The sequence below is a fragment of the Lynx canadensis genome, chromosome B1, assembly GCF_007474595.2.
Source record: "Lynx canadensis isolate LIC74 chromosome B1, mLynCan4.pri.v2, whole genome shotgun sequence".
NCBI classification, from domain to species: Eukaryota; Metazoa; Chordata; class Mammalia; order Carnivora; family Felidae; genus Lynx; species Lynx canadensis.
In genome coordinates, this window is record NC_044306.2 from 76405013 (window position 1) to 76429783 (window position 24771).

Below are 24771 nucleotides of genomic sequence, written 5' to 3' on the forward strand. Positions count from 1 at the left end.
AGAAAGGGAGAGAGAATCCCAAGCAGGCTCCATGCTGTCAGCACAGAGCCTGACGTGAGGCTCGATCTCACGAACCATGAAATCATGACCCTGACCCAAGATTAAGAATCAGATGCTTGGGGCGCCTGGGTGGCGCAGTCGGTTAAGCGTCCGACTTCAGCCAGGTCACGATCTCGCGGTCCGTGAGTTCGAGCCCCGCGTCGGGCTCTGGGCTGATGGCTCAGAGCCTGGAGCCTGTTTCCGATTCTGTGTCTCCCTCTCTCTCTGCCCCTCCCCCATTCATGCTCTGTCTCTCTCTGTCCCAAAAATAAATAAACGTTGAAAAAAAAAAATTTAAAAAAAAAAAAAAGAATCAGATGCTTAACCAGCTAAAACGCCCACGTGCCCCAAAACTCCGTCTTTTTATTCTAGATCTAGTATATTTTTCATTACATTATGTTGCTCCCCAACATTTTCATGAATCATTACACCAGGGAACACTTTGAAAACTTTTCAAGTCTTTGTTATGTCATTTTCTTACTTAAACCTTTTTGGTGTTACAAAGTTCAGGGTGGGACAGGGATGGGTAAATCCAACAACAGCAAGCTGAGAAGAGGTGGAAATGGTACAAGCCAAAGAAATACCACCTTTTGTAGAAACCACTAGATTCTGTGGGGATGGCAACTTGGTTAATAACTGCTGAAAATTTATTCCATGTCATCAAACAGATAATTACAGTCATCTTCAAAAAGAAGGTCAACCATATACATTCCACATGAATATAGTCTCATGCTTCATACTCAGCCTTTTCTGTTTCTTGATTTCTCCCACTTCACTGCACAACATTTAATTATTTAGGCAGTCTTTCAGCAAAATGTGTAATTTGTTTGCCCTCCCTGACTTTAACCATTGCTCTCAACTGTGGAGTTGTACTGAACATTTACTCTCTCTTCTTTTCTAACCTGCACATCCCATAGTAACTCCATCATATACCCGGCCTTCCCTAGAGAATCCTAGAGATCATCTTTGAGTCTTCCTACCTGTCACCTAGTGGCTGTTTGTTTGGACTTGGAGTGAGACGGGCCAGAGTCTACCACTTAATTGCTGTGTGACTTTGGGCAATTTACTTGACCCCACAGTGCCTCGGTTTCCTCATCTATAAAACGAGGTAATAATAACTCCTCATGGAGGTAATGCAAGGATTAAATGTGATTATGCAGGGAAGCCCTGTCCCAGTGTCTGAAACATGGGAAGTGCCCATTAAGTAGTAGTTATTATTGTTACTTCTTGCCCTTAACATGCGATTAGTTACCAACTCCTGCTGGCTGGTTTAGCCTTCTCAGTGGTTCTTGAGTCTTCCTCTCATTTTCATCCCCCCTCTGCTGCCCCACATTAGGACTCTGGCCAGATTACTGCAGTGGCCTCCTAAATTGAGCCCCTGCTTCTGTGTCAAACCTATCATCCTCCATATCATGGCTTCCCAAGGGATTTTTTTCTAGAGTGTTCATTGGACCTCGTTGCTTCCCTGCTTACTGTCCTCCAGAGGCCTTTAGGATCACCTATGAATTCCTCAACATGCAGAGAGATTTTTGTTTGTGTATTGATTTGGGGCTTTGTGACTTTTTGATGGTATATCAATAGCATTGTCTTTGTAAATAAAGGATTATGGTCTCTTTGTGAAACCTTACTGAATCATCCTGGCATTAACCAGAAACTGGGAGAGAACATGAGAAAAAGGAGAGGAACTCACAAATATGTCTTTCCTTCTTTTCTTTCCCTGAGAAATAAAGAAAATCTAATAAAGTAGTTTTCATAAAATGAGGTTGCCATATTAATCTCAGAAAATAGAGATCAGAAAATACTGGAGCTATGAAAACATTATAAAGATTAGAAAAATTATTAAAGGAAAACTCATAAAACAAGCAATTTAATATTGGATTCATTTCTTGGGTAGAATGCCTTCCAGGTTAATGTAATGGAGCTGAGAAGTATTAGCAATTCCTCTTCACACCTTTACAAATCATACCCAGTTGTCAAAAAAAAGAGGCAGAATGCCTTGCTGTCAGCTCCATTACACAGCCCAGAATAATAGTTTAGCAGCCAATTTCTGCTATTAACAGAACTCAAGGGAAGGAAATGACAGAAAAGCAAGCCAAGGATGGTGAAACTAATTATGATGACAAGCATATTATTAGAGACAGGTAATGGGCAGAAAACTACATTATCATCAGTGTTTTTCTCAGCCCAGTAATGAAGACCGTGCGGATATAGGTGTAAAGGGGCCTACTTGTTTGGCAGCAGGTGTAGAATAATTGGTTTGGTGTGAGGGCCTAGAAGGAGGGCAGAATAAATACTGCAAATAAAGGTGGAGAGAAATGCCATGGACCTTCCTTAGATTTGGGTAGGAGATTTTTTCTTCTTCTTTGAGATGCTTTGTGTTTTTTTTACTGTAGAAACAAAAGCAAACTGGGTAAGAGAATTGTGGCATTGTTGTTCTTAACCCCTTCTGGGTCACAGAACTTGGAATCAGGTTATCCTGTGAATCTTTTATCTCCTTTGAAAATAGCCCCTTAACTCATGTATGCACAATTTTCAGAGCTTCAAGGGCTTATTCTTACACCCCAGTGGAGGGCTATTGCTACAGAATATTGCAAGTAACCTCCAGTGGACTGCTTAAATAAATAATGGTACATCCACAATACAGTGGAGGATTGTGTGTTAATTAAAAAGGAAGCATACCACCTATTACCTCCTACCAACCTCTAAGATATTATTAGGTGAAAAATGCAAGGTACAGATAGCATTCATGGTATTTTAGCTACTGTTTATTTAAAACACACACATTCACATATGTAGTTTCTTTGGAAAGATGTATAAAAAGTAACAAAGGTAGTCTTTATGAAGGAACAGGATTGGCAGGAGAGGGTGGGGAACCTGGTTTTCGAACAGTGAAAGATAAGCAGAATTAGGATGAAAAGCTGGGGGAGTTAGCTTTTGTCATCTTTGCCAGAGAGAGTGAGAGTGAGAGAGCGAGTGAGCCCTGCTTCCCATGTGATCCTCAGTCTTGTGATGAGTAGAAATTTTAAAATAATAATACATGATTTTTCTAAACTGCTGTATTATTCAAGATTTCAAATCGAAGCTAATTATTTTGAACTGCATATGTCTAAAGACAAATTCAAAAACATAGATGTATGCACAGAAAATCCTATTAACTAAAATCACTAAGGAACTATATCCAATAAACAGTTTTAATTTTTCTAGTTATCATATAGAAAGTTTTATGGCTATTATTGCCTTTAAAGACCAACTAAAGGAACAAGAATTTTCGCTTTCCTCCCCTTATTTTTAAGTGGTTTTTGGTTTGGTTGGTTGTCAGGGTTGTTATTTCAGCTTAATCTTGTAACTTTTTTCTTGTGATTGGCTTTATCTTACTGCATTTTTTTCTGTTACAAAGTAATGTTATACTGCTATAACAAGTCAACAATGCAAACATCTAGTGAAAGAAAAAAAAATGTATCTCCCTCCAATCCATCCATATCCTCAGAGGAACCAGTGTAAACAATACTGTATGTAGCTTTCCATGTCTTTGGATATTTCAAACCAAAGCTTACAAACCTGTATACATACATGTACTTTTACCTACTTTTACAAACAGTTTTACCATACTATACCCTTGTCTTTTTTTTTTTTTTTTTTTTAAGAGCGAGAGTGAGGGTTGGGCAGAGGGAGTCAGAGAATCTTAGCAGGCTCCGTGCTCAGCATAGAGCCCAACACGGGGCGCAGTCCCAAGCTGAAATCAAGAGTTGGACACTCAACCAACTAGTGGCCTGAGCCACCCAGGCGCCCCTGCCCTTTGTCATTTTTTATTTAATAGTGAGATTTATTTTTAGGTCAGTAGGTCTAACTTCTTGTTTCCTTATACCTGCCTGATATTTCTTAGTATGAGTGTATCATAGTTGATTGAACATTTCCCCTATTGATAGATGGTGCTTTTAGATTGTTGGATTTCTTTTTCCTCTACAGAAAATACTGCAGTAAACACTGTCATAAACATTGCCATTTCTACTAGTGTTTTTATTTCTGAGGAATAAGTTTCCAAAAGTGAGACTACTGGGTCAAAGGTTATGAACTTTAAACATTTTTTTTTTTTTTTTTGAACTTTAAACATTTTAATAGTACCAGTGATTCAGTTCTCTGCTTGACAATGCCTGGAGTTCCCAAACATGAGATGCCATCCTTATTTTATATATTGCCCACTTAGATTTCTGTTAGAAAAAAATAACCCTGTTCATAAATGGACATAACAAGTAAACTTCATACTAGTGTAGCTAAAGAGAGATTTGCATAGCATCATCAAGATGAAAATCAGGCCTCTGGTCCCACCTTCTTATTGAAGTGATGCTATTTGTCCTCCCCACTAATCTGCACACCTTGTCTGCATTACAGCCCTGGACAGCTCGCAGACAAGAGAGGCAGATGCTGAGCTCACTGACTCGGTGAGCACAGCTGGGGCAGGTCATCAAACAGACCCACTCCTGCCAAATAGCCTGCAGCACTAGAACACTGAGATTTCCTTGCTCACTGTATTGAGAAAGAATTTTTTTCCAGAGACATAGTAGAATAATTTTACATGATCTGAGTGCCAATTATTAAAGAGTAGCTAGTGATATTAAAGGTAAAGACGGAGAAAGAGTAGATAACTAGGAAGGACACTTTGAATACTATGTTATATAAATTGTATCTATACTACTTCAATTTAAGTCCTTAAGGTTAAAAAAAAAAAAAAATCACTGGACCCTTGGATGCAGAAGATGAGGTTACATACTGTGCAGGATTTGGGGCAGGTGTCTGAGGCCAGTCCTCCAAACAGCATAATTTGGATGCCCCCTGTGATTGGCAGTGTCTTTTCCCTTTTGCCTGATGCCCCCCTTGTTCGTGCTCTCCCTCCTGGAATGTGAAAGAATGTAGGTGGTATACTGGCTCAGAATATAATATGAGTTGGGAAATAGCTGAGGTCATTCCATGCTCAAGATTTTCTTCCCCCTCCACACCCACCCAAAAAGACAACATCAACTAAAAGCCTGTACTAATAACCAACAGATTGTAGGCACCAGAAGGAGCTATTAAAGCAGAAATGCCACTTGAAAGGTAGAATACAAGTGAACATTTAACAGCCTTAATCCTTTTTGTGAATTTTTGGTGCTTTTCCCAGTAGAAAACAAGAGCCCTGAGAGAATGGGATGTGACAACCAAGATAAGGGAGAGAGAGGGCAGTCAAGTCTCTGAACCAAGTCTCCACTGCTGCTGGGGGAAGAAAAGTGGGTCCTTGGAAGTCAGTGCGTTCCAACAAGGGCCTAGGAAGCAGAGTAAAGGCAATGATAGGGAGAGAGGTGAACAGAAGGGAAAGATCAGCACAAAGGAAAGATGCTATGTTTCTGTGTTTGAATAAAATGCATGCCAGGATTACATAGGGTCTTCAGATTCTCTCGTTTTAGCTAGTATTACTCAGATGAACCATTCAGGGAGTCCACATTCAAGTAATATTTGCAGTAATGGGCTTTAATACAATTGCACCTATCCCCTGTTATCCATTACTGTTTCCTAGAGACCACGTGTATATTAGTGAAGTTGGAAGGACTATTAGAATATGTAAAATCCAGTTGTTGGAAAGATGACCCTAGAGAACTCCCCTCCCTTACCCCCTGCACTCCAGTTTCATGCTGCAAACTGCTTGCCTTCTGCCCACACCCAGAGTCTCTAACCGTGCTCTACGTTTTCCTTTCTCAGTAGTACTTTTCATGTAATGTGCCACGTGACCGATGTATCTATTATATTTATTGTTGATTGTCTTCATCTCCCTGATGGAATGTAAGTGCCGTGAGGACAGAGTTCTTTGCTGTTCACTGAAGTATTCCCAGCACCTAGTATACTATTTGATTCATAGTAGGCTTCCAAGCAATATTGAGCGGACAAAGTGAAAAAGCAAATTACAAAGAACGACATAAAGTCCTGCTTTTTTGTTTATCAAAATACCTGTATAACAATACATGTAATATAGTAAAAAAAATATACCAAATTTTAATTATTACTGAAGGGATGGGATTATAGAAGGCTTTCCATCAAATATTTCTTAATGTTTCCCATTTTTATAATAAATACTCTTTTGGAGTAAAAAATAATGCTATAACAAAATATAGAATTAAAAATTTTATTTAGACCTAAAAGGAGCTTTCTTTGTTTTGTGAGGACATAGGTTACAGTGGAAGAAAGTTACATTATTACAGATCCTTTTTCTCAAGTTTGATACTGTTGTGATAATCTTGAGTTGGTTTTTTGAACACAGACAAGATTGCTTCATTGTGAGCTAATAGGTTTCCAAAGAGGACTCCTCTAATTTTTTTTTTTTGTTTTTCTCGCTAGCCAATAATAATAGTTTTACCTGGCATGCCATCTCAGGGCCATTCCTAGGCGGTAGATAATAAAATGGGATTGTACTTTACCATAGTATCTTCCCACCTACCATTGTTACTGGCACATGGTAGACATCCTATATGTGAGCAAGTGGCTAGTGAGCGAGTGATGCCTTTGGTAGGATGTGTAATGGTAAGGTTGCCTGAGAGCTGCATGGAAGGGAAGGTCAAGTATCTAGGGGCCAAAAGGCCTTCTTATCGTTAGCTCAGCTCTTCATGTATCTTGAAAATAGCTGCTCAGCAAAAGGTGCTTATTGAACCACAGCTCATAATAGGCAGAACATGAATGCTGTTCATCACAGGAGCTATGCTGTACATTGTTTTTTTATAGGGAGTATCTCACTATAGTTAGTAATTACAGGTGCAGAATTACAGCATATACTCATTCTGCTTCTTGGTGAGTAAAGGCAAAGGAGGCCTCAAGAGATCCTGTGTGCCACAGGGAGTATCCATTATACAGCATTTATTTTATTTTTGCTAATCTACTTATTTTTAGATTTCTTGTCTTTAAAAAAATGTTATGGACATTTCCCTAAAGTACTGAAAAGAATATTTACATTAAAGAAAAAAGACGGTTTCTTTCAGTAAAAAACTTTGGTTAATTATGTCTCTATTTAAAATACTTTCTCCAGGGGCACCTGAGTGGCTCAATCAGTTAAACATCGACTTGGCTCAGGTCATGATTTCACAGTTTGTGAGTTCGAGCCCCGCATCGGGCTCTGTGCTGACAGCTCAGACAGAGCCTGGAGCCTGCTTTGGATTCTGTGTCTCCCTCTCTCTCTCTCCCCCTCCCCTGCTCACACTCTGTCTCTGTCTCTGTCTCAAAAATAAATAAACATTAAAATTTTTTAATAAAAAACAAAAATAAATAAAATACTTTCTCTAAACATACACTGTCAATTTTAAATGAATCACTTAAGGTGGAGAAATGCCAAGTCCTGTATCCTTGCCCCCAAATGAAATATTTGAAGGAAGATGTCTTATCTTATTTCAAAGATAAAACATTTTTCATTTTCATGTTAACTGAAGTGTGGTTTTACTGAACGACTGACACTCTGCCCAGCAAAGTGTGCCAGGCACACTCTGTATCAGGCACGGTGCTAGGTAGGATGAGGGCCCTTGGTGAGCCTTGTGCCTGAGTTCTGGGACAGGCACAGGAGTGAGGGGGGGGAGAAAAGGCCTTCTTTCCTGGGGGATCTGGGAGGCTTCACGATAGGGGGAAATTGGCTCCTCGTTTCAGTTGCCCCTCATTTTCAGGCAACACTTGCGAAATGACTGTACTCCCTTGAAGGATTGCTTCATAATTCAAGATTGTCCTGGATATCTCTCATCAGAGAGGAAGAAAAGCCACATGAATTATTTACAGAGCACCAAGTTATTTCCTTTCATGAGCTCCGACTTTGTGTTTGTCTCTGCAAACTGAGATTTTGTTTATCCATGAATAGTTTTCCCTGGGGCATGAAAATATGACTCTTTAATTATGAATGAGGTTTTTTGTTTGAGTCCATGTTAACTAAAACATGCAAAATAAACTGTGTTTTTCATTAGATCCTTTTCAGCTCCCCACAAAAACAGAACCAACAAAAGAACGAGCGGTTCAACCAGCACCCACCAGGAAGCCCACTGTGATTCGAATTCCAGCCAAACCGGGAAAATGTAAGCACTAATCTGCCTTCTTTATCTGCTTCTCCAAGAGCCTGGGGAAAATATATACTAATTTATCAATGTCTGCTTTTGAAATTATGTGTATTCGGCCATTTATTATTATTTATAGTCCAGGAACATTTAAAACCAAGTTATTTTTTTTCACAGTTCTTTAGACAGTTGGTACAGTAAATACGGATTTCATTTCTCTATACCATCATCTCTAGGCAGAGAGAATAGAGAGAGACTGAAACTCAGAACAATTGGAGTATCTTGTTAGTGCCTCTGGTAAAGATGGCAGGAAAGTCCGCTTGACCTTTGAACAACACAGGTGTGAACTTGTGCGGGTCCACTTGTACACAGATCTCTTACAGTACTGTCAGTATTTCCTCTTTATGGTTTCCTTAACACTTTCTTTTTTCTAGCTTACTTCATTGTAAGACTACAGTATATAACACATAAACATAAAATCTGTGTTATTGGGCTACTTAGTTTATCACTAGGCTATATTAGTCGTTAAGTTTTTGGGGAGTCAACAGTTAATGTGGATTTTTGACTGCACCAGGGCGTCAGCACCTCTTAACTCCCAAGTCGTTCTCCTATGAACTCTAATTGAAACTGACAGCAAATAAAGTTGTATGTGTCTCTCTGGATACAGTATCTTATTCCAGTCAGCATAATCTAAGTGTAAGTATGCATGAGTTGTGTGAAGAGCAGTTAACCAAAAATTATAAAAACATAATAATGTATTAAACATTTTTAAAATTAGCATAACACAACATTTTTATACTGTTTTCTTCCTTGATTTTTTTACCGGCACAATAAATGAAATTTTGTATGAGCCTATATATGTACCATGAAGAAATCTAATATTTATTGTAAAAGAGAGGCCAAGAGGGCCAGGCCCATTTATTTGAGACCCTGGAGATTGTTTAAAAGTGTGTGTTGGGGCACCTGGGTGGCGCAGTCGGTTAAGCGTCCGTCTTCAGCCAGGTCATGATCTCGCGGTCCGTGAGTTCCAGCCCCGCATCAGGCTCTGGGCTGATGGCTCGGAGCCTGGAGCCTGTTTCCGATTCTGTGTCTCCCTCTCTCTCTGCCCCTCCCCCGTTCATGCTCTGTCTCTCTCTGTCCCAAAAATAAAATAAAAAACGTTGGGAAAAAAAAGTGTGTGTAAAAGTATATGTATGTGTACACGCACGTGCATGGACAGTGCGTTCCAAAGCAGTTCTTGGCAATGCTTGGAGTGATCACACAGCTTTCTCCATGAGCTTCTGCTATCGTTTCATTTCATTCGGTGCATTTTCATAGACCAGATGCATCCTTGCTTTTTATCTAACAGGAGATCCTGTCACTCCATTCCTCCTCATAGCAGATCAAATGTCCCCAGTCCTTCACCTGTAGCATCCGTGGGTTATTTTGCAAGCATACCCTGGAATGCAATGAAACCCCTTTAGTTTATGGGTGTGGTTTCTCTATAAAATACTACCCAGATGGATCATACTGGTTTTGGTCTTTTGATGGTTATTAATTGATGGCTCTAAGCCAAATAGTGAAAAGATTGAACTGAGTTACTGTGAAGAATGAGGGGAAGGAAAAAGTCAAGGGTACCAAACTCTGGTGGGTCCTCGCTTCTTAGGAGGTTATGTGGTAGATTAAAAAACTGGTGGTTCATTTCTTTTGACAGCATTATATAGTCCACAAATCAGTGGGCTATAGAACTATCACAGACATTGGGTTGTTTGCCTGTTTGCCGTTACCTTGTTAAAATGTATCCTAGATTTTAAAAAGTGTAGTGAAATATAATGATAATAAATGTTGCCTGAAGCTCATGTGGGTTTTAAGTAATACAGTTTTTATATTTGAATTTATTCTTCTGCTGTATCAGGGTCCCCAAGACCCCCAGGTTTGATGATCGCTAGAGGACTCACAGGACTTAGCACATAGTTATGTTCACAGCTGTGATTTATTACAGCAAAAGTATACAAAGCAAAATCAGCAGAGGGAAACGGTACCTGGGGCAAAGCCTAGAGGAAACCTGGCACAAGCTTCTGTGTGTTCTCTCCCGGGGGAATCACAAGGGCTATACTTAACTCCCCCAGGAACCAGTTGTGACAACACAGGTGAAATGTTGTCAACCAAGGAAGCTCATTAGAGACTCAATGCCCAAGGTTTTTATTGGGGGCTGGTCACATAGGCACCTCTAGCAATTTTGGCATGTTCCAAAATTCCAGATTCCCAGAAGGAAAGCAGGTATTCAGCATAAGCCATGTTCTTTTGTTTTATCAGTTCTGGGGATGGTGGGAACCTTCCCAAAGCCCAAGTTCCCAGATTCCAGCAAGAACCAACCTTGGAAGCATATCTTTCTGAGAATAAGCAGTCTCAGGCCTGCTATGTTCATTCTTTTCTGCATACTTATAAATTGGCTTAATAGTCCTGAAATCCTGGGGCACCTGGGTGGCTCAGTTGGTCAAGTGTCTGACTTTGGCTCAGGTCATGATATCACAGTTCGTGAGTTCGAGCCCCGCATCGGGCTCTGTGCTGACAGCTTAGAGCCTGGAGCCTGCTTCAAATTCTGTGTCTTCCTTTCTGCTCCTCCCCCACTCATGCTCTGTCTCTCTCTCCTTCAAAAATAAATAAAAACATTAAAAAATTTTTTTAATAAAAAATAGTCTTGAAATCCTGAAAAGGATATATATTTCTTAAAGTTTATTCATTTTGAGAGAGAGAGAGAGAGAGAGCGAGCAGGGGAGAAGCAGAGAGAGGAGGAGAGACAGAATCCCAAGCAGGCTCCACATTGTCAGCACAGAGCCTGATGCAGAGCTCAAACCCACAAGCCATGAGATCATGACCTGAGCCGAAACCAAGAGTCAGACGCTTAACTGTCTGAGCCACCCATGCACCCCCTGAAAAGGATATATTGAGGAAGCACCTTTATTATTCTGACAAAGCTCCAGGAGCTGTTAGAAAGTTGGATTCCAAGTGCTGTCTGTGAGAGAACTGAAGTGCCTGTTTCTACAGCGCTGTTTCTATTTACATCAAAAACCAGCTCCCCAGAATTGTACTTACCACAGTTATTAAGCAATTCATATGTGCCTTGGTGTTGGAAGAACTTGGAATGGTCAGGCAAAGAAAGGAATAGCTTTGTGAAGCAAAACCCCTTGGCCTTCTTTGAACATGTCATCTCTTTCCTCTTGAGATTTGTTTCTTCTGACTAGGATGTCCTTTCCCCAGGTATGTGCATGGCTCCCTCCTTCAACATTCCTTCAGGTCTTTGCTCAAATGCCACTTTTGTCATTGAGACCTCCACCAACCACATTATTTGAAATTGGAAATCTCCACCTCCCCCCCTCACATCCATACCTGATAACCCCTATGTCCTTTCCTGCCAGTAAGACATCTCCTCTCTACTTTCATATTCTTACTGCTTTGTACCCTTAATTGTTTGTCACAGCGATACAGCATCCTAAATGGTTTCAGCATCTCCTTGTAAGAATAAGAAAATTTTTCCACAGAGAAAGCCCTCAAGATGGCAACTCAGTTGAAATCTTCCTATGTGTCTTCATTTCCAGAGCAGCCCTGCCCCTCCCTAAGAATGCTTGCCTGTGTCTAAATCATTGTTTTCATAGTAGCTGGCCTGGGTATTTTCCTTCTTTTGAAAGTGTTTCCTGTCTGTAGATAAAATAGGAACCTGACAAACCATCCTCTAGTTATAGGTATTTCATGTGAAGTGAGAGCAGAGAGTGTTCATTTGAAAGAATGAAAAGAATTCCCATCTCCTTTCCGTGCCTAAATCACCATTAGCTTTAGCCTCCTTTAGTATGTTACAGTCATCCTTTCTCCAAGTGTTTTTGCACACAGATTTTTAATTAGTTGCCACTAATTAAATCTGAACTTTTCCTTCTTTTTAAAATAAGCTGGGGGTATACTATCACTGAGTTAAGGATGTAGTTTGGATGTGAAGATATTGTTTGTTAAATTGAAGGCAATTAAACCCATTAATCTGGAGCTAATGAAATAGAAAACACATTCAATTATTTGGATGGGGGAGGGTTGGATACACAACCTATTAAAGAAACAGCATGCCATATTATAGTGAGTACAGGCTTTTGGGTTCAAAACCCAAAATTACTAGCATTAAGACTTCAGATAGCTTATATATTTTCTTGTCAGCTTTGGTTTCTTCATCTGCAAAATTAGGATATTATCTAGCATAGTGCTAGATAGTGCATAGGACTCTCTGCAAAGGTGGAAACGTTCTAAAACTATGCTGTCTATTATGGCAACTGAACATTTCAAGTGCTAGCTATTTCAGTGTAGCTAGTGCAACTGAGGAACTGAATTTGTAATTTTATTTTATATTTAAATTTAAATCACCACATGCCAACGACTGGCTAGTGAACTACACAGATCTAGCACATAGATAGTCATTAGTTGGAGAAATGTATATGAATAAGGTGCCTTAATGCCTGGCACATTGAAGGTTTTCAAAATTGCTGGCTGCTGTTTAATTATTTAGTATTATTTTTACTCTATACAACGTTCAGTAAAACTAACTGATGCCTGCTAATCCCATCCTTTTTCTGAAGCTCTTTGTCACTTATTTAGCTGTCCATTCTTTGTATGGATCTGTTAGGACAGCCATTTTCCTAAGGAACCAAGCTGCAATCATTTCATACTTTGGAATCCTCAAAGGCCCTAAATTATTGATGAATTACTGCTGTTTTTCCAGGTTTACAAGAGGATCCGCAAAGCCCACCTCCTCTCCCTACTGAAAAACCTATTGGAAACACTTACAGTGTAGTATCTGGAAAACTGAGTAATGTTGACAGAACTAGAAACTTGGTAAGTGGTTACTATAAATTGTCTTAGATTGAAGACCAAGCTATGCGCTAATTTTAAATACGCAGCTGGTGTCTGAATTACTTTACTGTTGGTCTGGTAAAGACCTTTATTGACCATTTCTAAGCCCCATGTACTTATTTAAGGTGATGTTCAATATTTTAAAAATTCCTATAGGACAAAGGAATTAAGCCAGTTCGTGGTACTTCATCATAAAATATTTTTCCTATAGTGATAGAATGACATTGCCTTTTACATGGTACTAATAATTAGGCAGAAGTTCTTAAATCTCTAAAAACCTTTAATATTTGTGGAAATAGACGTAGTCCAGTTATCAGTTTTTATTTAAAATATCCAATTAGTGACATGATTTTAAGATAATAACCATAAGAATTTGTTAATCTGAAATTTAGGGAAAAATTTTTTTTAATTAAAAAATAGTACTTTATCATGCACTTGTTAACAATGGTAGTCAAAGAGTTTTATATATATATATACACACACACACACGTATATATACACACTGTATTTCAGGTGTATAACACAGTGATCTAATATTTATATACATACAAAATGGGCACTACAGTAAGTCATTACCATCTGTTGCCATACAAAGTTGTTACAGTATTACTGACCATATTCTCTATGCTGTACATTACATCCCCATAGCTTATGTATTTTATAACTGGAGGGTTATACCTCTTAATCCTCTTTGCGTATTTCACACCCCTCCCACCTCCCCTCTGTTCTCTGTATCTATGTATATATATATATATATATATATATATGTATGTATATATATATTTTTTTTCAACCTCAATACCATTTCCCCATGCTGTTTGAAACTCCCATATGATAGATTATCTTTTAAGGTTTGTTCAAAAGAAACCAGTTCCTTAACAAGTGTTGGCAAGGATGTAGGGAAAAGGGAACCCTCTGCACTGTTGGTGGGAATGTAAATTTATACAACCACTGTGGAAAACAGTGTGGAGGTTCCTCAAAAAAATTAAAAATAGGGGTGCCTGGGTGGCTAACTCGGTTGAGCATGCAACTCTTGATTTTGGCTCAGGTCGAGATCCCACGGTCGTGGGATTGAGCCCTGTGTCAGGCTTTGCACTGAGCATGGAGCCTGCTTGAGGTTCATTCTCTCCCTCTCTCCCTCCCCCCATCTCCCCTCTTCCCACTCATGCCCCCCCCAAATAAAATAAAAATTAGAAACAATTATCGTATCCAACAATTTCACTTGTAGGTACTTATCTAAAAAAAGTGAAAACACTAATTCAAAAAGACATATGCACCCCTGTGTTCATCACAGAATTGTTGGCAATAGCCAAGATATGGAAGCAACCTAAGTGTCCATCAATAGATTAACTTAATGGGTAAAGAAGATGTGCTGTATATGTGCAATGAAATATTACTCACCCATTAAAAGATGAAATCTTGCCATTTGTGACAACATGGATGGACGTAGAAGGTATTAAGCTCAGTGAAATAAGTCAGGCAGAGAAAGATACTGTATACTTTACTTACATGTGGGATCTAAAAAGCAAAACAAAACGGAAACAGTCTCATAGATGCAGAGAACAGAGGGGAGGTGGGAGGGGTGTGAAATATGCGGAGAGGACTAAGAGGTATAATCCTCCAGTAATAAAATAAATAAGCTATGGGGATGTAATGTACAGCATAGAGAATATGGTCAGTAATACTGTAACAACTTTGTATGGCAACAGATGGTAATGACTTACTGTAGTGCCCATTTTGTATGTATATAAATATTAGATCACTGTGTCATACACCTGAAACTAATACAGTATTATATATCAGTTATTCTTTAAAATTTTAAAAAGGAAAATTTAAAAAATTTTGAACAAATTCTTAACATCTCTGTACCAAATTTTCAGTTCAAATTTCATAATAGTTTTACACTGTGCATTAACTATGCTTATTACACATGCAAACCCATCTAATCATCTAGTGAAAAGAGATTTCTTTGAAGGAAACATTAAATTGAATTAGCCAGTATCAAGTTAATGAGATTTTCCTGTAGGCTGAACTAAAATTTAGTGATGGTTTACATTTTCAAAGTACTTGATAATAAATTTTTATTAAAACTGGGCCAAGAAAGCCCATTAGGGGATGATAGGGCCCGTACAATACTGTTGTTGAATAGAAGAAAATCCCAAATTTCCATGGAGGAAAATTTACTTGAACAGGTTACTGACTTCTACTCTAAAGGGTTGTAAAAGAGAGTGAGAGGGTGATGTGTAGGCATATATATATCATTCATGAAGTCATGTAATGGGCTTCTGTAAACCATAAAGCTCTATTAAAGTATTAGGTATTAGTACATTTGGTGTTAAGCAGACCACAAAGCAACTCCCACATTTTAGGAAAACAAGAAAAGGAAGTTAGATTTAACCATCTGGAAAGGTACTATAATCATAATTGAACCTCACATGAACAGGAAAATCCTGTCCTACACTGTTTACCAAGGAGCGCCAAAGCATTCTGTGCTGTTCTATAATAAATACATATCATGATAGATGCACTGGGTCTAAAGGAAGAAGAGAAAAGAAACAGACCACAAGTGAAATGAGTTGGCTAAAGTCACACATAATAGATTTCAGGGCCAGAAAGTCAAATCTATGCCTGAGAAATCCTTTTGTTTGAGGATTACGATTACTGAGTGACTATTAGACCAGAGATTTTAACGCCTTCAGGTATCGGGGAGGATTTGTAGAAAGACTATTTCACGGGGCGCCTGGGTGGCTCAGTCGGTTAAGCGGCTGACTTCGGCTCAGGTCATGATCTCACGGTCCGTGAGTTTGAGCTCCGAGTTGGGCTCTGTTCTGACAGCTCAGAGCCTGGAGCCTGTTTCAGATTCTGTGTCTCCCTCTCTCTGACCCTCCCCCGTTCATGCTCTGTCTCTCTCTGTCTCAAAAATAAATAAACGTTAAAAAAAAAAAAAGACTATTTCACCAGTGTAATCACCCACGAGGATGGGCTTGATCTTTGCCAACTGTGTCCTTTGATGAGGCACGAGACAAAAACTCTTTACTGTTTCTCCATCTTAGGGCAGGATGGCTATGTTACGAAATCTCCCTTTCTTCACCAGAAGGACAGGGACTCCAGGGTGAAGAACATTAGGAGCCCCTGGAGCAGGAGCAGATGTTTTTGTGTGAGAACTCAGGGCTTCCAAAGCTTTTCCCAAAGAGGCTGCCAGCCAGTGCAGGAGAGTCAGGAGACACCACCTGCTATGTATCAAGAATCCAAGCTGTAGCACAGAAGCTGGCCAGTGAATTCAGGGCCTAAGAAGTGGTACCAGGTCTTGGAGAAAGAAGAGAAGGAACTTTTGCAGAGGCTGCTAAGAAATTCCAACAGACAAGAATGTGGTCTTGGAAGAAATGCATGTTTTTTTAAAATTCAGCAAAAACAAACAAACTAGGGAATTATTTTGAAGTTAGAATATAAGAAACCATTCCAAAGCAGATGAACAAAAAGATGGCATCTGCAGGGGCAGTACAAGCAGAAAGACCAGCTTCACCAGGAACTATCCAAACACATTGTAAGCCAAAGTTCAGAAAAGTCAGAGCTAAAGAGAAACTATAAAAAACAGATGCAGAGAGGCTCCGGTTAGTTGTGGAATATTGAAGAGGAGGAAATACGTAATCATTAATCTTCCAAAGGCTGTTGGCAGAACTCGTGCACAAAGCTGGACTTTAGCAAACACTAGGACAGTGGCTTCTACAGGAGCCAGTCCTCTCTTCTCAGTATTTATGTTCTACAGTGTGCCTAACATTCCTGGGCGATGTGAGCATACTGCCTTTTTTTTTTCCTGATTCAAAATGTTCTCATTGTGGAAAATTTGAGAAACTAAAAAGATACTTCAGATCCTCCATAAAAATAACACCCCTGAGAGAAAAGTACAGTTAATATTTTGTACAAGATTAGGATTATATGGTATGTAGTTATTAAAGTACATCATCTATAACTTTTTGTGTCAAATGTATACATCTATATTTTTTATATGCCTTCATTTATTAAGTTATCTAACAACTATAGTTTTGAGAAAACCAGTAAGAGTTCCTGACTCTCTGCTAGAGTGTTTTTCTGTTTGTTAATATTAAAGGTAGCCAAATAAATAAGTGAGTTTTTCAGAATCATAGCAGGATTTGTCAGGAGTGGGAGGAATATAGGCAGTGGTGGATTTATAAGGCGTGGATTTTGTATGGACCATTGCAGGGTTTATGGGCTAGTGACTTGCCTCAATACATTAATTGAACTCATTAGTGAAACCAAGTTTTAAGGGCAAGCTTAATTTTTAAAAATGGGATTTTGAAATATACTTAAATGATCGCAGTTACTGGCAATTAATCATTAGGTATTTAAGGAAAAGTTGTTAATATTCAGTTTGAATTAGAACGCTATGGAAGTGAGTTTTAACTCATTTATAAGGTGAGAGGGAGGAAAACAGTCTGAATTAGCCTGAACATTCCCAAATGAGAGTTAAATCTCCCTTACAAAAAAAGGCAATGTAATTTTAAAGGGTTAGCACTTTCCCCCTTGAAGGAATATTATATTGTGCATGTCAGTACTGGGGGCTTAGAAAGTAGGAAACGTGAAAAAAGGAGACTCGATCAGAATTAGAAGAATTTAGAGAGGACTTTTTCCTAAAAAAAAAAAAAACAAAAAAACAAAAACAGAAGTTTTGGCTTTGTGATCCTTTAACAAAAAGATCTGCAAACATTTTCCATGTATTATTATACTCATTTCCTAATCCTTAGGCTACAACATGTTTGGAAAATCTGTTTAAGCAGCACAGTTTGAGTCCTTTTCCTATAGAAATCTTCCTCTTGTTCTCCACACTTGCAGTTTCTCCCATATGCTGTTAGGCTCGGACATTCCTGCTCTACCCATCTTTTATTTTTTGAGTTATCCCCCTTTACTCTTTCTGCTTTCTTGAGCCTTTTCCATTATTCTTCACATACCTTCCTTTCAGGCCATCCCTTAAGTTTCTATTGTGTTCTACCTCCTAGTTCAGAAGCCACCACCCAAACTGTAAACCACCCAGTGATGAGAGATCTGCCTGTTGTAAGCAAAACAAACTAATCACCACCTCACTTATTATATGTTTAAACTTAAGAGCAGTGCGTATCTTATGTGTTGTCATAGGATAAATAAAGGCTATTTTTTAAAAATTCCCTACAGTGCTTGCTTAAATTGCTACTGTACAACCTATCATGATTTAAATATCATCCTTAATACCTGATGAGTCTGCTGGGCGTGTAACCACACAGTGCAGTTGGCTGGGCCACGGTCCACAACAGCAGACTACCCTGGTCTTCTCTCTGTTTTCACTTGTATTCAGACTTGACAACTGATATAGGAAGTAATAGTTAATATTGTTAAGTAATGAGTTAATATTGCTTAAGACTAAAAACTCTCAAACTTTCTATAACTCAGCTACATTTCCACTTAGAGAGCTAGTCAAAAAGTTGTCCATAATTCCTCTTGACAAGCTCTTATTTCAGATTAACCTTAACTGAAAAGCATTGTCTGATACTTGCAGGAATCTGACCACATGGGTCAAACAGGAGGTTCTGTGCGAGGACCCCCAAGGTTGCCACCAAGGTAAGTAAGTGTGAGAAAACTTTTAAGAAGTAAATTAGAGAAAAACTAATGACTCAGACTGGACTCTGTTTTCTGTCATCAAAACTGAGTGTTGTTGGTCCAAGATCTTTTGAAGATGCATTAAACTCCTGAATTCTCCCAGACCACTAGCCTCTACTCTGTTTCTGACATCTGGTTGTAAGAATCTTTGCTCCTTCTTTCTTTTAACACAGCCCAGCAACTCACAGAGCACAAACACTGATCTGTATTGCTTTTCCTCAACTTTTCCTCAACTAAAGGGAACAAGACCCTTTCTAAACCTAAAGCAACTCTGCTTCTTGAACGTCTACATGAACGTACGCACATACTCTCCATTATGAAATCAGCATGGTTTTTGAAAGCCTTTCCAAAGGGAGACAGGCACTGTGAGCTCAGAGGGGACCTGCCCTCCTGAGTTCCAGAGCTACTTGAACAAAACGCTGTGATGCTATCAGAAGATGTTACTATGTTGGAAATTATTTTTGTCATAGAGATTATGGGAAGACTTTCAAAGTAATGGTTGTCTTACCCATTTTCAGAATTAGCTTTCTTTATATTAATCTAAATTAGGGTTTTAGTAATAATTCCTCTAATGCAAATATTGAGAGAATTTGATGTTCCTTTTCTAATTATGTATGGACCCCGTCAAATATACCTGATACCTTATTATTAGCATTTCATCTCATACTTTAGAAAGTGCTTAGTCTCCTGAAATAGTCATGGTGTGTTTAAGAGTAAATAGTGCCTTGGAGAGCTCATGATAGTAAATGCTTGTTTGTCTTAAACTAATGAATCTCTAGTGCAAGATAAGAGGAAGCTGGAGCATCATGGCATTTCCTCTAATAATATAATGTTTAATGCAGCAGTCGTTTGCTCAAAAATAGCATAGCCTGCATGTTTCAGAAATTGTATTACCCCAGCAGAAAGCTGTGTGTGTGTGTGTGTGTGTGTGTGTGTGTGTGTGTAAGAAAGAATAAAACAGGACCCTAATGTCAATCAAACACTGACTCCCAGCACCTTCATTGACTTTCAGACCTATAAATGGAAAAGTTATACCGACTCGACAACCTCCTCCCAAGGGGGCCCCGGAGAGACCACCTCCCCCGAAACTTTCTGCAACCAGAGCATCAAATAAAAAACTGCCTTTTAATCGGTCTTCTTCTGACATGGATCTTCAGAAAAAACAAAGTAACTTGGCATTTGGACTTTCGAAAGCCAAGAGTCAAGTCTTTAAAAATCAAGATCCGGTGCTGCCCCCTCGCCCCAAACCAGGACACCCTCTTTACAGGAAATATATGGTGAGTGTAGCCCTTAAAAATGTTTGTAATCAAGAGATTTGTTCTAAAGTATATAAATGATCTGTTATTCCTTAGAAAAAGATGATGAGACAAATGGGGACTTGCCCCTTGACACCATAATAGGGCTTTAGAGAAGTAGGCCATAATAAAACTAGGTCTTTAAAGCAGGGTTTCATTATTAGAAGAACTATAGGAAAAGAAAGCAGGGCAGACAGGGAGTGTAACCTGCTGTCTGGCTTGACCAAACAAACTGAAAAACCTGACCCAGTGGATTATACTGATGGGAGTAGCTCTGACAGATATTATAGTTTATAACTTGATATAGTTTATATCTTACAGCTACCTTGCCCACAGACTAAAATTTAAAATGAAATAGAAGGAAATTTCTCATTAAAATGGATGGTTTTTTTCCTCACTTTCCCCTTTAGAAACCTAATTATCATGGCCCATGTAACAGTTACTGGTTAGAAGCTTTTAATCAATAATTGAGATAGTTGAGATATTAATTTTGTTCTCTTGAATGTGTTTTTTCATCATGTGACTTCAAAACGTTTGTTCATTTCCCACTCTTAAGTGAAAATAGAGCTGATGTGCTCTCTCTACTTTGGTCAGGTTAGCCTGATAAAATGCAAAACAAATAAAAATGAGAAGGAGAACAGAACTGTTTGCACTTTTTTAAATAATTGTGTGACAGTGGCTCTTAACAAAGACAACAATTAACAATATTATGTTATTCTACATTTCCTCATTAAGGAAATTTAAGCCATTTAGGATTTTTCTAATCCTAAGAGAAGGGTATAGACAGATAAGAAAAAGGTAGTATGCTCATTTTCATTTTCATTTTCATTTAAACTGATGAATAAAACCCAGAGGTGTTCTTTGGGATAGGTTACTTTAAAATAATAAATAAGAACAGTGAGTGATGTATTGAGTACTTACTATGCGCCCGATATTGTTTAAACACTTTAGGGGTGCCTGGGTGGCTCAGTTGGTTAAGCATCCGACTTCAGCTCAGGTCATGATCTCATGGTTCGTGGGTTTGAGCCCCGCATCAGGCTCTGTGCTGACAGCTCAGAGCCTGGAGCCTGCTTCGGATTCTGTGTCTCCCTCTCTCTCTCTGCCCTTCTCCCTCTCATGATGTGTCTGTCTCTCAAAAATAAATAAACGTTAAAAAAAAAAAAAAAAAAGATTGTTGTTGAAACACTTTATGTGTATTATTCCTCACATCAGCCCTTGAAGTAAATACTGTTATTAACCTCTATTATACAAATGAAAAAAATAAGACACAGAGAAGTTGAGGAATTTGTCCAGGGTCACAAAATCAGTTAATGGTAGAGCCAAGATTTGAACGTAGATCAGCTGGCTCTGAGCCCCATGCTCTTAGCCAATAAGCCATACTATGAGTAGTATTGGTAGCTATAAAGTCTCTACTAGCTTTGGACATTCTATGTTAAGAGCCTCATTCAGGAAAAACCATATTTTGCTGGTTCTTAGCATAGCTGTATAATGTCAGTAAAACATTTGGATAGCTCAAATTAATAAATTCAAAATGATAGTATATTAGAGTAGTATGTCTCAGTATGAAATAATTCCTTAAGTCTCTCATTTTTTCCATGGATATCCCTTGATTAAATTGCTAAAATCAAGACTCTGGTTCCTTTGGGAGCCTGGGACTCTTAACAGGGATGCTGGGAATCACCACCACGCAACCCAGCCTTACAGGGACACATCCTTGCACTCTGAATCTTTGCTTATGAGTGATTGAAATCTGCCTTTTCTTGTTGGAAGTGAGCTTGTGTGATCACACTTCCTGGATATACCCTCTGACCTGCACTTATCAGACCAAATTTATCAAGGCAGGGAACAGTCCTCTGGCTAAGGGTGGGGTGCAGATGTAAAAGTCATTCTAAGATCAGACAGCTGAGTACGAAGTGACTGGGGTCAGGCAATGAAATGGGGTTAAGTAGATACTTGGTATCAGAGAGACTCTAGGAGAAAAGGAAATTGAAGGCAAATGGAAGCAGTCAAGCCCTACAGAGGAGGCTCCAATCCCCTATCAGCCTTCAGAAGACAGCCATTGAGAACCCTGCAGTAAAGACATGGCTTAGGCTCTGAGGTCAGGTGCTGAGCATTTATCCTTTAAATGCTTTAAATCAGGAGACTTGGTGGGCCTTGTCCTACAGAATAGAACTTCCTGGTTGTACTTGTTAAAGGGAATTTTTGGCCACATTCTTCACATTCCGATACTATTAGTATCCATTTCTCATGGATCCCACTAGATCTAGAGCTTGAGGAAGCCAAGTGAAGAGTTTAACTGCTAGAAAAGTTGCACTTTAGGCACACATTTGACATCTCCACATTATCAGCAGTTTATGAGGAGGCTATTTGATTGTGAATAATCCTTTTGTGGGTTTGTGTTTAAGCTGTCTGTGCCTCATGGAATTGCCAATGAAGACATTGTCTCCCAAAACCCTGGAGAACTCTCTTGTAAGGTAAAGTAGAGCTCTTTCTTTACTAACTAATGTAAAAAAAATCAGTGTCCTCTGTTACTCCTTTACACATTATTAAATGCTTTAGGCTCCAAAGATTAAAATGTGAAAAAAGTAATAATGTTTTATTAAATAATAATTGCTTCAGGGTGTGATATTGTGCCTTACAGCGTGGGGACGTACTTGTGATGCTGAAGCAGGCAGAAAATAATTACTTGGAATGCCAAAAGGGAGAAGATATTGGCAGAGTTCACCTGTCTCAGATAAAGATTATCACCCCACTTGATGAACATCTTAGAAGCAGACCAAACGTAAGGAATTAATATTGCACAGCTGTCATGTCACACATGGCAGCACATTTCATAGAACTATTAATTATATCTCATCCTCAGGTTTTTATTAGCACATTTATTTTAACCAGAGTAAAAATTGCAGTAGCATTTTATTTCATTTTAAGAATAAATGACTTCTGAAAGACTTGCCCCTGCCATGCTAATCACTTTGACACACAGAATGACTACCATGTGTTGTCTTCCTCATAGTATACTGACTTACAGCAACCAGAGCACTCACCATTAATATTCAACTGTGAGAGCTATTTTTTTTTCCAAAATAATGTAAACATGTTTACCAAACTGCCCAAGATTAGTTTCCTAGCAGAATGGAGAATTATTTTAACGGGGGCCCTATAAATGCTAAGTCTGACATTAAAAAGCACTTGCCTTTAAGATTTAAGCTTAGAGTAAACCTCATTTCTCTGATCATAGCTCAAAATAATGAAATGAAATGTAATCCAACAACCTAAAGTCACAGTTTAGGCCTAACAAATTTGTGGAGCCTGGGAGAATGCAATGATTAGCGAAGGTCATTTGTTTAGCAAGAAAAATAGCATTGAATAATTTATAGAGGTGTATTCGTAAAAGAGCTTCTTAAGTTATCCAGTTAAATTTTCACTATCTGTTAGTTAATGTGGCAAACCTGAAAAATAATACCCACCAATCATTTAACCCAAGTAAAGTATTTGGTTTGCCATTCATCCTAGTTTTCATAATCTAGTCCAATTCTTTCTTCTTAGAAGGCAGTTTATCTTTTGAAGTTTGCCAAGAAACTTAAAAATTTGTGTCTTGGAGAGCAGAGAAGATATGTGTTAAACTAGTCACAGGTAGGATACTGAAATTCTAACTTTAGTCCACACAGGGAAAGTTCTCCTATTACTCATTTTCTCTTTGTTTTGATATAGCATTATCCATCTGTCACAGCCATCCTTCCTCTCTCAGAACACACTGATGGGTGACAGTGGGAGTTATAGGGCCAAAAAGCTTTCCTCAGTGAAAAACAGAAGCTAAAAAATTAAAAGTTACTCTTATAATAGTCCAGAGGTTTGACACTTTAAACATTACCTGCCTTCCTCTTACACCATAGACTTGAAGACACCTGGCCTCCATTGGCCAACTACTGCTGATACCAAAATGAAGCCTCCTTTAGAAAACTCTGGGTTCATGGCTAGCATTACACTTTTTAGAAAAATAAACATTACCTACTTTGAAGCCTAGTTTTAAGGTACAGATTTCTAAAGATGAGTTATACTTTCTCCTGCTTTAGTAAACAGAAAATACTGAACATTATCAGCTGAGGTTGAGCCTGTCAAGTCACAGGGGAAGTGGAAGATTGTTACCTAGTGCCTGGTTGTGAGCACAGATTTATGTCTCAGGGAGCTGGGTTTCAGTTCACTGTATATCACCCTAGGCAGTTTTTTAACCTATCTCTAAACTTCTTTTTTTTTTTTTTTTTTTAATTTTAGAGAGTGAGTTGGGGAGAGGGGCAGAGGGAGAGGAAGAATGTTAAGGTTTTGCACTCTCAGTGCAGAGCTGGAAGCAGAGCTTGCTTGATCCCATGACCCTGAGATGGTGACCTGATCTGAAATCCAAGAGCTGGACGCTCAACCAACTGAGCCACCCAGGCGCCCCATCTAAACTTCATTTTTTTAATGTAGAAAATAAGATAACTCCACAGAGATATTTTTAGAATTGATTTATTATATGATTCCATTTATATAAAAGTCCACAATAGGTAAATCCAGAAAGTAGGTTAGTGATTGCCTAGGGCTATGGGGAGGGTGCAGAGGAAATGACTGCTAATGGGGAGGGCGTGTCTTTTCAGAGTGATAAAAATGGTCTACACTTAGATTGTGGTGATAGTTGCAGTTTTGTGAATTTGCCAAAACTATGTACACTTTAAATGGATGGATTTTATGGTATTATTATGGAGTTATATCTCAAAGATGTTTAAAAACTTAAAAGAGCTAATTAATGCATATAAGGTGTTTACCCTGGTGAGTAGCACATAGAGAGTAAACAATGAGTATTGGCAGTTTTTATTCATTTGTATCCACAATTATGG

At 38.7% G+C, this 24771-nt stretch overlaps 1 protein-coding gene across 3 annotated transcripts in view; it reads left to right on the top strand.

Annotated features, from left to right (window-relative positions):
- The window catches only part of SH3D19 (SH3 domain containing 19), a 187246-nt gene that overhangs the window by 141858 nt on the left and 20617 nt on the right, over positions 1 to 24771 (top strand). For all 3 annotated transcript variants that reach the window (XM_030312931.1, XM_032592892.1, XM_032592891.1), the window contains 6 exons: positions 8001 to 8108; positions 12826 to 12938; positions 18505 to 18566; positions 19618 to 19882; positions 22306 to 22374; positions 22542 to 22682. In XM_030312931.1, coding sequence (XP_030168791.1) covers positions 8001 to 8108; positions 12826 to 12938; positions 18505 to 18566; positions 19618 to 19882; positions 22306 to 22374; positions 22542 to 22682 — 758 coding nt within the window. The remainder of the gene's footprint in view (positions 1 to 8000; positions 8109 to 12825; positions 12939 to 18504; positions 18567 to 19617; positions 19883 to 22305; positions 22375 to 22541; positions 22683 to 24771) is intronic.